General features: G+C 40.6%; 1 protein-coding gene across 4 annotated transcripts in view; it reads right to left on the bottom strand.

Annotated features, from left to right (window-relative positions):
- Positions 1 to 13,695, bottom strand: part of LOC109478937 (dynein heavy chain 7, axonemal-like) — a 54,531-nt gene that overhangs the window by 29,910 nt on the left and 10,926 nt on the right. For 2 of the 4 annotated variants that reach the window (XM_019780743.1, XM_019780744.1), the window contains exons 20-41: positions 12,550 to 12,678; positions 12,152 to 12,286; positions 11,511 to 11,659; positions 11,233 to 11,364; positions 10,859 to 11,000; positions 10,493 to 10,599; positions 10,152 to 10,350; positions 9,672 to 9,848; positions 9,163 to 9,339; positions 8,688 to 8,797; positions 8,041 to 8,200; positions 7,496 to 7,607; positions 6,902 to 7,113; positions 6,397 to 6,525; positions 6,124 to 6,222; positions 5,551 to 5,685; positions 5,049 to 5,162; positions 3,865 to 3,915; positions 2,409 to 2,564; positions 1,682 to 1,864; positions 924 to 1,103; positions 385 to 516 (exon numbers count right to left, since the gene is read on the bottom strand). In XM_019780743.1, coding sequence (XP_019636302.1) covers positions 385 to 516; positions 924 to 1,103; positions 1,682 to 1,864; positions 2,409 to 2,564; positions 3,865 to 3,915; positions 5,049 to 5,162; positions 5,551 to 5,685; positions 6,124 to 6,222; positions 6,397 to 6,525; positions 6,902 to 7,113; positions 7,496 to 7,607; positions 8,041 to 8,200; positions 8,688 to 8,797; positions 9,163 to 9,339; positions 9,672 to 9,848; positions 10,152 to 10,350; positions 10,493 to 10,599; positions 10,859 to 11,000; positions 11,233 to 11,364; positions 11,511 to 11,659; positions 12,152 to 12,286; positions 12,550 to 12,678 — 3,120 coding nt within the window. The remainder of the gene's footprint in view (positions 1 to 384; positions 517 to 923; positions 1,104 to 1,681; positions 1,865 to 2,408; positions 2,565 to 3,864; positions 3,916 to 5,048; positions 5,163 to 5,550; positions 5,686 to 6,123; positions 6,223 to 6,396; positions 6,526 to 6,901; positions 7,114 to 7,495; positions 7,608 to 8,040; positions 8,201 to 8,687; positions 8,798 to 9,162; positions 9,340 to 9,671; positions 9,849 to 10,151; positions 10,351 to 10,492; positions 10,600 to 10,858; positions 11,001 to 11,232; positions 11,365 to 11,510; positions 11,660 to 12,151; positions 12,287 to 12,549; positions 12,679 to 13,695) is intronic. The other 2 variants (XM_019780745.1, XM_019780746.1) reach the window with 1 other exon arrangement.

The following is a 13,695-nucleotide window of genomic DNA, read 5'->3' as shown; positions in this document are numbered from 1 at the left end:
GTTTTAGATTTCTTCATAGAATTTCGGTCTACTTTCCCCAATCATAGGACAGTTTTGAATGTGTTCATCAATAGTTTTTAACAATCATGGCTGTGAGTGCCATTTTGGTTCCAAACTCTCCATTCAGTTTCAATGTATCATTGATATCAACTGTATGTAGTGTTGAGTTGGGACAGTGCCTTTTTAGAATATCTTTGCCTATGAATCAGGAACAGTGCCCTTTTTTAAGTTTTAGAACAATTTTTGGCCATGCTTTAGGAACAGTGCCTTTTCAGAATGTTTTTGGTCATACCTCAGGAAAAGCGCCTTTTTCAGAATATTTTTGGCCATGCCTCAGGGACAGTTCCCTTTTGTTTCCTCTGAAAAGAGTTGAAGATACATTACCTCCAGCCAGGAGCAGATCTGTCTCTCGTCCATGGCCTTGACCTTGGCCTCATCCTGGAACTCATCCATGAGGGAGTCCATCAAGTTCATCAGTGACTTGGCCAGGTTAGTGTCGTTGGTGGGACTCAGCTCCTGTAAAGGGGGAAATCCAGGGTGTGAGATAGTTTCAGACACATTTTGACTTCCATCCAGGTTTAAAGCTATCTTATAAATACATGTAACTGGTAAGCTGAGGAGACTTTTTGTATCTAATTCAATGTTCGCTTGTATTATCCATTAGCAAACTTAAGGGTTTACAAGGTTATGAGTACCACATTTCCTGTATCTGACCTTTTAGCCCCTTTCTTTCTGCCTGGGCATTCTGACCCATGCACATTTTGTCAACCTACTTTCAAGTCTACCCCACTTTCTGTGTCTGACCTTTTGACCTCCTATTATTCTGTCAATTTCTCCCCACCTATCTAATAATGCAAACCTATAGCCAAACCCACTGCTAGGCAACTTAGCACTCAATACTTCAAAACAGATTACAATCTGACCTTGACTCCACCCTTGCGAATGAACTGCATGCAGGGAGGACAGAAGCGGTCGAACAGTTCAGTGATGATCTTTTTGTGCGCCTCAGTGATGGTGGAGGGGAGAGTGTTCAGCCAGGACAGCATGACAGGCCGCCAGCCCAGCATGTGGGGCTCCATGTAGATCATACCACAGCGAGATACCTGGGGGAGGGGGGCATTTTAGTGATGCTGAAGAAGAGTGAAGGATGTCACTTGAAATGTCCAGAAATACATGTAATCTCAGTAATCAAGCAGTAGTAGAATTTGAATTGTCTTTGGATATTGTTAGTATGGTTGGATATGTTATAAAAAATTAACTAGAATCTGAGTATATGTAAAACTGTTCAGCACCAAGGACAGGGGCAATATGAGCAACATATTCAGTACCATGCACATGCTATACAACTGTAAGACTTAGTATGTGTTGGGCTTCAGTTGGTTTCAGCACCAACGACAGGGACTGTCTGACTGGAACAGCATATTCAGTACCATATACAACATTGGCAGATCTTCTAGCAGACACACTGACAGTTACTGTAAGATTATTTAGTTCATGTCAAGTTACAGTTCGGTTCAGCACCAAGGACAGGGACAGTCTTCTCAATGTATAACATATTCAGTAGCATGAAGTTCAACAAGAATGGGATATCCTCAAAATAGTTACTGTAAGTTTCAGTTGGGTTCAGTAGAAGTAGACATGATGAAATGAAATTTAAAAGATTGTGAAAATTGATACATACCGTTGCGGGGGAAGCCACCTCCAGATCCATGGGTTCGAACATGAGGCTCATGGGAGCAGACATCTGGATAATCTCACCGCTCATCAGACAGAGCTTCTTGTTGTCGTCCAGTACTGTGTTCATGTTCTCAATCCAGATGGCGTCCACAGGGCCATCAAAAATCAGCCACTTTCTGTCTGGGGTCTGTAAAAACAATTAATATCACAACTTTAGCTTTCATACTTGTGCAACTGTCTGATTTTTTATATCATATAGTTCTACTTAGTATACTAACTGATATTAGATAGATTTTCATAGTGTATGCATCAGGTAATTAGCCCATATCAAGAAATACTGAATTGATATAGGAATAGTTTAAAAGTCTGTGACTCACCTAAAAGTATGTTGTTTTAGTACTGCTGATTGTATCTTTATATCTTCTTTGTACAATATTGTAGCATGCAGAACTAGCAAATTAGGCAAAGCTAGATTGCAATACAACTAGCAACCTGAAAAAGCATCGTGCTTCACCTCAATAGAGGATTAATTTGATGATTGGCACTTTTTAGAGTCACCATAATGATCGTAACATGGCCCAGAGGTCCCAGATTATATGACATGTACAAAGTACAAAACAGCATCTCTTCTCCCTAAGTTCTTAAAGAACTAAGAGAGAACCTTAGACAACTCACGGTGAGTGACCTAATAGGAGAAGCACGAGTTACGAGGGCTGTTCGTGGGAGCTTACCTGAGAAGAGGCGAATGCCCTGAAACTGACGGCCAGAACTCCATCAGACCACTCGTGTGACACGGGGTCGAAGGATCCGTACAGCTGTCCCATGGTGATGGCCTTAGGGTTCAGCACAGTGATCTGAACCTTCTGGATGTACTCATCACTGTTGTCCTGGAAACCACGCATACATTTGCATAAATTAGCAATGAGAGGATCATGGTCTTGCACAGGGATGTGATTTTTCAAGTCATCTTTAGGAGTCTTCTATTCTAAATAAGTGATGAATCTAAAAGCTACTTATCTTCAAAGGACTTAAAAGATGAATTTAGTTTGCAGACAAATGCAGGAAAGATTCTGGACAAAGAGTCTTCTAAATTCTAAATAAGTGATGAATCTAAAAACTACTTATCTTCAACTTCAAAGCTGAATCTAGTTTACAGACAAATGTAGGAAAGATTCTGGACAAAAACTGTCATTCAGAGAGAGCATATTGTAGAGAGAATTGAGACTTTGTAGATATGTCACAACACAGGACTAAATGTTGAGTGCTGGCATACATGCATTAGTTGGGTGCTGGTATGCATTAACATGCAATGCCATGTAATTTACCTTTAGCATACTGATGTAGCCATTTAGCTTCCAATTCTATAATGATTATGGGACGCGGTGTTCGGTAGCAGGGAGAAGGTTAACACAGTATGAGCATGCATTAACATATTACAAACATGGAACCAACATGCAATATTGTCCAAGCATGCATTAACATATTAAGAACATGCATTAAGTAATTCCTTTTTGGATTTCTATGACAAAGAAATATTAGGATTAAAGTTTTGTGTTCAGCTGCATTGTTTGATGTGTGTGTGTGTGTGTGTGGGAAATATATTTAAAAGTAAGCTGTAATTAGTAAGCTACATTAATATCATATGACGTTAGGAGATAAATTCAAGGAAAAAGACAATTAATATGCTTGGGATCGACATTTGGTTTGGGCAAAGACAAAAACAAGACAAGACAAGACAAGACAAGACAAGACATACATGTTAGATGACAATAATGGTAACAGACTGAGGAAGATTTACACACATTTAAATTTAGGCTGCACCAATTCAATTTCTTGGTTATCAGATTTTGAAACTGTCTGGCAAGATGTGAGCATTTTGAGGCTGATTCTTGCCCAGAATGGTCAAATCTGATTTTTTTCTTTATATCAGAAAAAAAGAAATCAGAGAATTCAAACTTTTGGGAAATACACAATCCTTGGCTTACTGAATTGACCCCCATGTCTACATTTATTTCCTATTGGCTCTTGACCAGATTCTTACACCTGTTGTTTTGCCTGTCAATCTTCACCACCCATGTGCTATCAGTCTATTCTGTGAATTGAATTGGTGCTGCCTATCCCATTGTGCAAGAGAGGTGAAAAGTGGTGCAGATGTTTAACTGTTAGCAGACTACACAGTGTTAGTACCAGCATGTCACCGGCCGAGGGGAGGTCATCTGATCCGTGCTCCTCTTTGGGCTGTGTATGGGGGGACACCAGTACGTGGGGAGTTAATCACACAACTCTACAGAGCACACCGGTAAACAATGGTTAATCACATAACTCATAAACTGTGGTTAATGACATTTTGTTATATACTAGACACTGAGTATAGGTATCAGTCACAATGCACCTAAGAAAATGCATACTTGTATATTTGGCAACATAGAAGCTTTGCTCAGTGGTCTTGTTTTTTTTGGGGGGGGGGGATACAGTGATATAGTGGCAGTGGCAAAGTTTAAAGACATGCATTTGTGAAACCCCTTTCCACCAGACAGCAATCACTGAGCAACCGTACAGTCACCAAAACTGGACTGTGCATGATGCATTATATAGGAGCATGCAAAACCATGCAAATTTGCCAAAATATCTGTCAACTAATTGGTCGCTCAGTAGTCAGAGCCTCTTGTGAAATGGGGGACCTGGGTGTAAAAAATACCACTAACTACATGCTACAGTAGCTTGTGCAACTTTGTATAGCATCTATTACTTGTCTCACCAAGTTCAACAACGTTACCTCTTTGCAATGGAAAGCACCTTACCACAAAAACGTGCTTTTATCATTACAGTGAAGAGTGCAGACTTACTACAAATGGTGCCAAGAAAGTGTGTCAAGTGCAGCCGTGGGAAAAAGTGACATGTGAGTGAAGCTACTCTATAAAACACTATACTACCTTATCTACCATTTCTTCTCTCTACAGTTAGCCATGAAACAAAACAATGTCATGAAATACAGTAACATATTAGTAACATGGCTGATGTACACAAAGTGAATAGCTATGATATACTTGCTATATTTTGAAGTCCAAATTCCTAGCTTGTCCCTCCATTTGATCAGAACATAACCTCAAAGAACTTCATTGAATTTCATTAAATTGAAAATAGAATTGTTACAGAGACTATAGAAGTTAGGGAAGTCAGGTATAGTAACTGTAAATGGTATTTAGAAGTTTGAATTTTTCCTGTACTTCTTCAAGATCTTAATTTTGTCCAGTGTCCACAATCTATGATCAAGATCAATCCATCTAACATTTTGCTTGTCCTTTTTTTCTTCATCTGTATTTCATAACTACTTTTAAAGTTATCATTGAACCATATAAGATTTAAGTTACCTTTTCACACAGCTCTGACAGTGCAGCGGCCAGCACACGGTAGGCGCTGGTCTTCCCACCAAACGGCTCTCCAACAATCATGAAGCCGTGACGCACAATCATCATCTCATAGATCTGTGCAAAAATATAAGGTTTATAAATAACAAGATATCAAAGATCTCCTACCTCTGAAATATTTGAGTTTTTGTGAATTTTTTGTTTGATCCAATATTTTGATTCTATGTATTTCCCATGGCTCCCATAAGATAACAGGCATTCATATAGCAGAAATTGAATACAGGAAATTAGATAACCTTTTCTGGGACCTTAGACCTAACTTCCTCTTAGTGTCCTCAACATGTGTAGCATGTGGAAATAACTACAGGAAGCAAACACCAGACAGATGCACCAAAAAAAAAACTCCATACATGGAGGTAACAAAAACCTACTTCAATCATTCCTTCATTCATTCCTTCCTTCATTCATTTATTCATTCATCCATCCTCATTATTGCCCAACCCACCTGTAGGATCTTGTCCAGGAAGAAGCTTGCCATCTGCAGGTTCATCTTCTTACACTGGTTGGAGATGGCCTCAGTCAGAGCACCGTAGTCTGGCTCTGGCAGCTTCACACCAGGGAACAGGTCAGACGTGATGCCCTGTCAAACACACACAGAAACAGTCAGCCTAAGGAGGCAATAAACTAGCTTAGCATCCTTGGAGTTTCCTTTGATATTGTACTTGAAAAACAATGGTGTAAGAGTTTCATGACTTTTATACAGGTATATCCTGCTGACTCTAAAAATCACAAAATCTTTCAGACTGGAAGGTATGCAACCCTTGGCTTCCTGAATTCCCCCATGTCGACTACTGACTGGATCCCAGCCAGATTCTGAGACTTTCATGTGCACCCCATTTCCTGTGTTTGACCTTTTGACCTCCTGTCATTCTGCCTGTCAATGCCCCCCCCCCCCACTCACATGCACCTTCTCTGTCCAACTCCATAACACAGTCACCCAAAACAATACTTCTATACCAAGATTGAATTATCAATTCCAAGACTATTCAAAGTTGTCTTCGACTGGTACAAAGCTCACCTCAAAGAGTGGCAGATCGTGGGCCAAGAACTTGGGCAGGTTGACGTCCAGGATGGAACGCAACATGAGGATGTCTTCATTTTCCTCTGGGTACTTCAGCTGTGGAACAGACACAGAAAAACAGAGCAATGAATTTGCTGAAATATTCCCTGAACAGGTTACAGACAGAAAATTATGTTAGAAATGTATAATCATTTGAAGTGTTACAAATTCGTGGTGGATAGGCCAACACAAAAAAATAAAGCCATCACAGTGGTGGTCCTAGAACTGTACCTTGAGGTTGCCAGCAGCAGTCAGCACAGACTTGACAGCCCTCATGCCGTAGTCGTAGTGATGCTGGGATGACAGCTGCTCAGAGCACAGACGGTATGTGGCTACAATCTTCACAGACAGGGGGCGGGCCTGTGTCGGAAAAGGCAGACAAAATAAGAAATCCAAATGAATAAACAACAACAAAAGTTGCTTAAGTGGAATTACAATACATACCCACATACTAAATATCATCACACAGCAACTGATATTTTTAAAAATTTTTGTGGATTCCTAGTTTCATTTATGACTGAATTTTTCCCTGACCGTATCTATGTATTTTCCCACTGGCTACCATGAGGCAATAGACATACATTTAAAGGAAGGAAATGAGATAACCTTTTCTGGGACTATTCTGGGACCTTTGACCTAACTTTCTGTCAGTGTCCCCCAGATATGCTAAGCATGTGAAAATAACACAAACACCGATACTAAACCTCCATATAAGGAGGAATATTAGCATACTCACGTTGACAAACCCACAGGAGTACAGCACGATTTCGGAGATCATGGCGTAGTCCGGTACCATCATGGCGACGGGGCGGAACAGTGCCTTCAGGTTGTCAGGCAGCTCGGAGCGCCCGGCGTACCCGGGGTTCATGGTGATGAACACAGAACACGTGGGGTCAAGTTTCAGCTCCGTGCCCTCAAATGTCAGCATGTCAGCACCAGAGTTGATGCCTGGAAGTACAGAAAACTTCAGTTAGTTTAAAAACATTTGAGACCCCCCAAATAAATCTGCATAGTTTACACATCTGAGAGCAATAGTAGGATAGTGTTTTCAGCACCAAGGGCAGGGACTGTACTATCTGCAACAGGGATAGTGTTTTCAGCACCAAGGACAGGGACTGTACTATCTGCAACAGGGATAGTGTTTTCAGCACCAAGGACAGGGACAGTACTATCTGCAACAGGGATAGTGTTTTCAGCACCAAGGACATGGAAAGTGCCCTGTGGAATAGACCTATACAGAAATGTCCATCACAATTAGCAGTTCAACCAATGACAGCATGGCAATTATCTGTCCAACCAATGAGAGAGTGGCTGCCTAATGTGTGTTTACCTCTCTGGATGGTGAGGATCTGTTGGGCCACCACAGACAACACTTCCAGATCAATCCGGTTAAACTCGTCAAAACAGGCCCAGGCTCCTGTACACAGCAGGCCTTTGAAGAACTGGAAAAAAAATCACAAGAAGAGGCAAAATAAGCAAGAGCAATTATTTTGAAACAAGACAATGCCTATTATTTATTCCCTATCTTTTCTTTTTATTTTCATGCTAGCGTCAGTTTTTGGGGTGTGCAGAGGATGTTATTCATGAATTCAAATCAGTGCAGCATAACTATAAAAACTGACACAGCAAAATGAATATATTCTTAATATTCTAATACAAACTTTTCATAAGAGACTGTGAAGAACAATTTCTTTACGTGTCTTTTTGTTGTTGGCTCTTCAATCATATGTTTTATTGTGCATCATTATAAAATCAAGGGTAACAGAAATCCAATTTCGGTCACTCAGAAGTTGCTTGCCGATCACTATCTGGTGTAAAGAGGGCCTAAATAGTTAAAATAGACAACAAAACCGCACAAAGGCATAATAATCCTACCTTGCCCAGAGCCAGGTAGTCCAGACCATCAGAACAGTTGAACACCACACACTGTTTGGCCACGGCCTTGGCCAGATCCTTGGTGGTCTCAGTCTTACCAGTACCGGCCGGGCCCTCAGGGGCACCTCCCAAGTGCAAGTGGAGGGCACTGAACAGGGTTCTATTGGAGAAAGAAACAAAGATATGTAATAATATGTAATAAGTAAATTGAAGAATTTTCTATAACTTGCTTTGCTTATTTTTTCTTCAATACACATGAAATGTTATGTATATTACCCATTTTTTTGGTGGTAGCATTTTGCCAGCCTGTATTCAATTTGTTATTTTTCTGTTGCAGTAAAAAAAACGACAGTGTTTCTTTAGCTAGGAGATCCTTTTTGCAATGCAATTCCAGTTACAGTAAATAATGGACACTGCCATGCATATGGTCTTTAAATTTCAACTCTATAGGCATTGTCATATTAAATAAGATGGTGCCAGATAGCTAAGAGCAATTGCAAGGCTGAACATGAGGCTTCCCCCCCCCCTTTCAAGACATTCTGACTCCTTCCTTTGCTCCATGCACAATTCTGGAAATGTGTGGACTATCCATAACCATACCTGAGCATAGTTCTGGATAAAAGACAGCTTTGGACACAACAGCTTACCTGTAGCATCTGTCAGTGAGAGGGGTGATGACCAGACGTCCAGAGTTGCCCAGGTACTCATACGCATAGGCAAGAGTGGAGTTGATCATCCGAGTCACCATTTTCTCTTCCTATACAAAGAAAAACATGAGGTTGATAACTCTGTATTCAAGTAGGATCGCACTGTCGTAGAAAAAGTTAAAGGGAATTTCCATGTCACACCAAATCAAGGGCAAAGCCTTATGTTCTTACAGCCTCACGTTCCAACATACAGGGTTGTCGGAACATAGGTCCTCTCCCATCTTCCCTCATGACCTCAATGAAAAGAGGCCTGAAGGCTGATTTTAGCTTCTCATGAATAAAGAATGATTCAAAGAAACAGACAAAAAGCAAAAGCCAGCTAGATTTATGTGTAAAGAAAACTTGTGTTGATCCTCAAGAAAAACTGTGGCTGTCCATGGTACTGAAAGCTATTCTGATTGGTCTATTTCCTCACCTCCCAGTAGTAACGCAGCTGGCTCAACCAATCAAAGTCGTTCTCCTTGCTGACGCCGGTTGTCACGAGGGTCTGCAGCACGTCTCTGGCGTGCACGTCCAACACCACCAGAGCGCCGAGCGTGATACGGTTCCCCTTCGACAGTTTACCACGAACAAGCTCAACGATTTTGTTGATCTAGTGAGGGAACAATTCTTTGATTAGGATCCCAGTTTTATCAGGGCTTTAAATCTGTATCTATGTCTATCTATCTATTTCATTACATTGAAGTCAGTCAAAGACTGGCTACAACCACTACTACTACTACTACTACAGTAACTACTACAACCACTACTACTACTACCACCACTATCTACTACTACTACTATCACTATCACTACTACTACTACTACTACTACTACTACTACTACAATAACTACTACTACTACTCAATAGTTTGCATCATGGCTGTTGGTTGTTCTCCTACAGCAAAATATCCAAGCCTTATGTTGATGTTTGTTTTTATATACCTGTTGGTTGTTCTGTTCCAGGTAGTCTGCCATGGCCTGGGCACCGCCGCGGATGGCAGTATGAACCAGGGACGTCCAGTAGTAGCAGGTCACGGCCAGAACGGCCTGTCCCGGCCACTTCAGTACCCACTCCTCTCGTGATATCTCCTTGTACGCGTGCAGGGACTTCTCAATCACCTGGGAAAAGCAGTCATTGTCAATGTCAAACTAGCTGCCAATACATTGACAAAGCAGGAAACTGAAGACAGGAAATGAGATAACCTTTTCTGGGATCTTTGACCTAACTTCCTGTCAGTGCCCCCTTCATTGCTAGCAAGTTGAAATAACTACATAAACAAACAACTTATAATTATAATACTTAGTAGTTATCCTCTTCATCCCTTGCAAGATATCCCTTGAAACACACAAACACACCAATAACAAAACCTCCAAAGTCCAAGGTAGAAATTGTTCATATTATCATAACTACATGATCCTTACCTTGTGCACACTGAGTTTCATAATTCCCTCCAGCTCGAGCAGCCATTTCTCCACCTGGCCGCGGGCCTTGGACGTGGAGATGGGCTCCGTGAGCAGGATGATCTCCCCCTCGCTACTCTTCATGTGCGTGATGTCCAGGATGTCGGTAAACTCCAGGTTAGCGATGCCCTCAAAGCACTTCTTCAGATGAGGCTGCACTCTGGAGTAAGGATGGACAGAATGCATTGCAATACAGCAGTGTTCTAGCCAGCCAAAATTTTTTCCGTCATCTCAAGTTTGTTTGTTGTAATATCATTTTAAGCACCAAAGGCGCGAGGTGCGACAATTCTATGGTTACGTACCTGGTTGGGTCCTTGGTCTCGGACAGAATCTCCAGCATCTCATCGTTGGACAGGAAGAAGAAGCGCGGGAAGTACAGACGCTTCTTCTCAAGGTACTCGTTCAGACCCTGAGAAAAATAAGACATATCAAGACTCTATGAGTAACCATTCAATAGTATATTATACAGTATCATATCATGTTTGGTTGAAGCTAAAGGCTCCAATCTTGAGGGGTTGACAAAAATAAACCTACAAATCTTACCTTGAGTTGGGAATCCCCCAATAGTTTGTGACCCTAAAGCAACCAGTCAATAATAGGCATGTAATGATTAGGATCAGAAGAAGAAAAAGGCTCCAACCACGAGGTGTAGCCAAAAACAAGCGTACCTTGAGGATGAGTTCCAGGAGTTCGTTGGACTTCTGCAGCTTCTCCAGCATCTTGTCGATGTCCGTCACCACCAGCACATGTTTGTCCACCAGCGCCAGTTTCATCAGCTCACGCCAGGTCTTGTCCACGGTGCTGAACCGCCTGTTGGACAGGATGAAGAATTACAGCCTTTCTACTCTTTTCACAGCCACTTCTACCATGAATTTATCATTACTGGGAACAAATGATTTGCCAACTATCTGTCTTCTGCACCTGCCACCACCATGAACATTTTGCAAACATGTCCTTTTTTCCTAAGACGGTGAAATTTTGCTGGTGTGTTAAGCCGAAGGGCGGTTTTACCGGCTATACAGATACAGAGTCAAATGGTTACCTGCCCTCCTCAGGCATCTGTGCCATGATATCAGGTGAGCTGAAGATGGGTTCCAGGTACAGCCAGGTGGCCTGGACCTTCAACCACTCATCCAGGATCTCCTGGGTCAGCATCAGTTTAGCCTCCCACTCTCTGAAGATCAGAACATAAATATGCTTAGTTAAAGTCCTTTTTTTTTCAATTTTCATGTATGAATGAAACATCTTATTTTCATGAATGAGAGACAAGAAGATCAAATGTATGAATCAATGAATGAAAGAATGGAAAGGAAAACTCACTTGATTTCATTTTCAAACGGTTTGATGAAGGGTGACCCCCGCATGGTCTGTGTCTTGACGATCTGGTCGTCCAGTAACATCTGGATGTCGTCCACGGAGGACAGGATGTTCGTGCCTGTCTCACGGTACGGGATGAAGTTGAACTCCATCTGCGGAAAAACGCATTTGTGACTTATTCAGAAGTATTCAGAATGCCATCAAATTTCAAATACACTACAGCATGTAGTACCACATACATATCAACTAAGTTTAACTTACTTTATTTCTTAGACCATCCTAAAAATTAAAAAAAGTGAATCTTACCCTTATTCAAAATAGTTGTTCCTAATACAGTGCACTATAAGTTCACTTATTTGGGGAACTCAATTTTATGGTAGAGGGTTTTTCAAGTGTTTACAGTTGAAGCAATATATTGGAAACACAAAAATGGAGGTTACCACAAAATTGAAACCACCATGATCATTTTAAGACTTACTTTACCCAAAAGTCACAAAAAATTTCTAATAACCCCTTCAAGAAACAACTGATTAGCAAACCAGCAGGAAAACACTGAGAAAATCATAACTTCCATAGAAAGATGAACTACTTGATCACAGCACTACACTAATGGCTCTGCCCCTAAGGTGTTGCCAAAAACTCACATCAGTCCATTCAGTCTTCATCTTCTCCATGGCCTTCTCCAGGGAGTACTCCTTACTGGCAGCCTCACTGATGGACTCAAACTTGGTCAGGTACGGCTCCAGGTTCATGTCTATGAACTTGGCCATTGTCATGTCCTATGGAGATGACAAAGACATTAGAATATGGTCTGGAAATTCATATAGTTAAACAAGAATGCCACCTGAATTAATTCTTTGCATACATAGAGGTATTCATACTGTATTCTGAAAATTGAAGTTGAATAGAACACAATGAACAGGTAATCCTTATATAAAGTTGTTCACTAACATTAGTACATGTATACAAGATTTTGTACATCCACGTAGAATGAAGTTTCCCAATGAAATCACAGAGTATTGTGTTTATTCTTGAAACTTACCTCGCCACTCAGAAGGGTGTAGCCGACAATTTCGGACATCTTCTCCCAATGCCGGTCCCGCAATCCGGGGTTACACAGGGCACCTATCAGGGGCATGTGTTCCTTGAACTCATCGACCTTGGTCTTCACCTGTTCCATTCAAAAGGGGGAGGGGGGCAAAATTATATAACCTTGCAATCCTTTTAGTATGTAACCTCTAAAAATGCATTAATTTTAGAACTGTATAACATGTTAGCACTAAACCAAGTATATATATAAACTATATTTTCCAACATTCTTGAGGTGGATGGATAAAAGTAGAAAAGAGTAGGGTTCCATCCAAGTGTGAGTGGACCAAACCTTACAGTCTGGTCTCTGGGTTGACATATTCAAAAGTACTGTTATGTCAATCCTTCCAAAAACGTGGTAGATCTTGAGATTTGAAAAATAAAATTAAATTAAATAAAAAACAAAACAAAAGAAAGTATGGGCATAATTTTGCAAATGCACAGGTACATGAGCAAAGGTACTGAAAATGAAGAACATACACAGCAAAAGAAGAAGTCAAAAATTTCCTTTTCTGAGCAGGGTCTTTCCTTGGTGCTGATTTTACTTCACCTGTGTGTTATAGTTGAAGATTACATGTGCATTACATAACACATACATGCATTCATGCACACATTCATGCACACACACATAGTGCACACACACACACACACACACACACACACACACACACACAGACACACACATAAAACAGAAAAAAAAACCCACAAAAACAGTATGATTATACATTAACCTTTAAGAGTTTTTCTCTTAAACATTTAACATCCTAAACAAGCTTTTAGATATATCAATGGATGTTAGACATCCAGGTACATTTGTAGAACATTTTATAAAATGAACTAAATCAAGCAACTGGATAAATTCCATGAAATGTCAGACATTTCTATATAAATGGTTTATTCCCAAATTGACACAAAACTAAAACATTGCAGCCTAAAAATACAATGTAAAAAGAGGCTGAACTTTGCCGTTTCAGGGAACACACAATTGTACAAAATATCATCAAAATTTAATATAGATATTTCAGATAGCATCTGCTATCTTTCATCAGTAACAGACAATGACAGTCACACGCATACACACACAAACACATGCATATAC

Source organism: Branchiostoma belcheri, unplaced genomic scaffold (assembly GCF_001625305.1).
Source record: "Branchiostoma belcheri isolate BF01 breed outbred unplaced genomic scaffold, Haploidv18h27 scaffold46, whole genome shotgun sequence".
NCBI classification, from domain to species: domain Eukaryota; kingdom Metazoa; phylum Chordata; class Leptocardii; order Amphioxiformes; family Branchiostomatidae; genus Branchiostoma; species Branchiostoma belcheri.
Note: the sequence above shows the minus strand (reverse complement) of the source record. Positions and strands in the feature narration are given on the sequence as shown.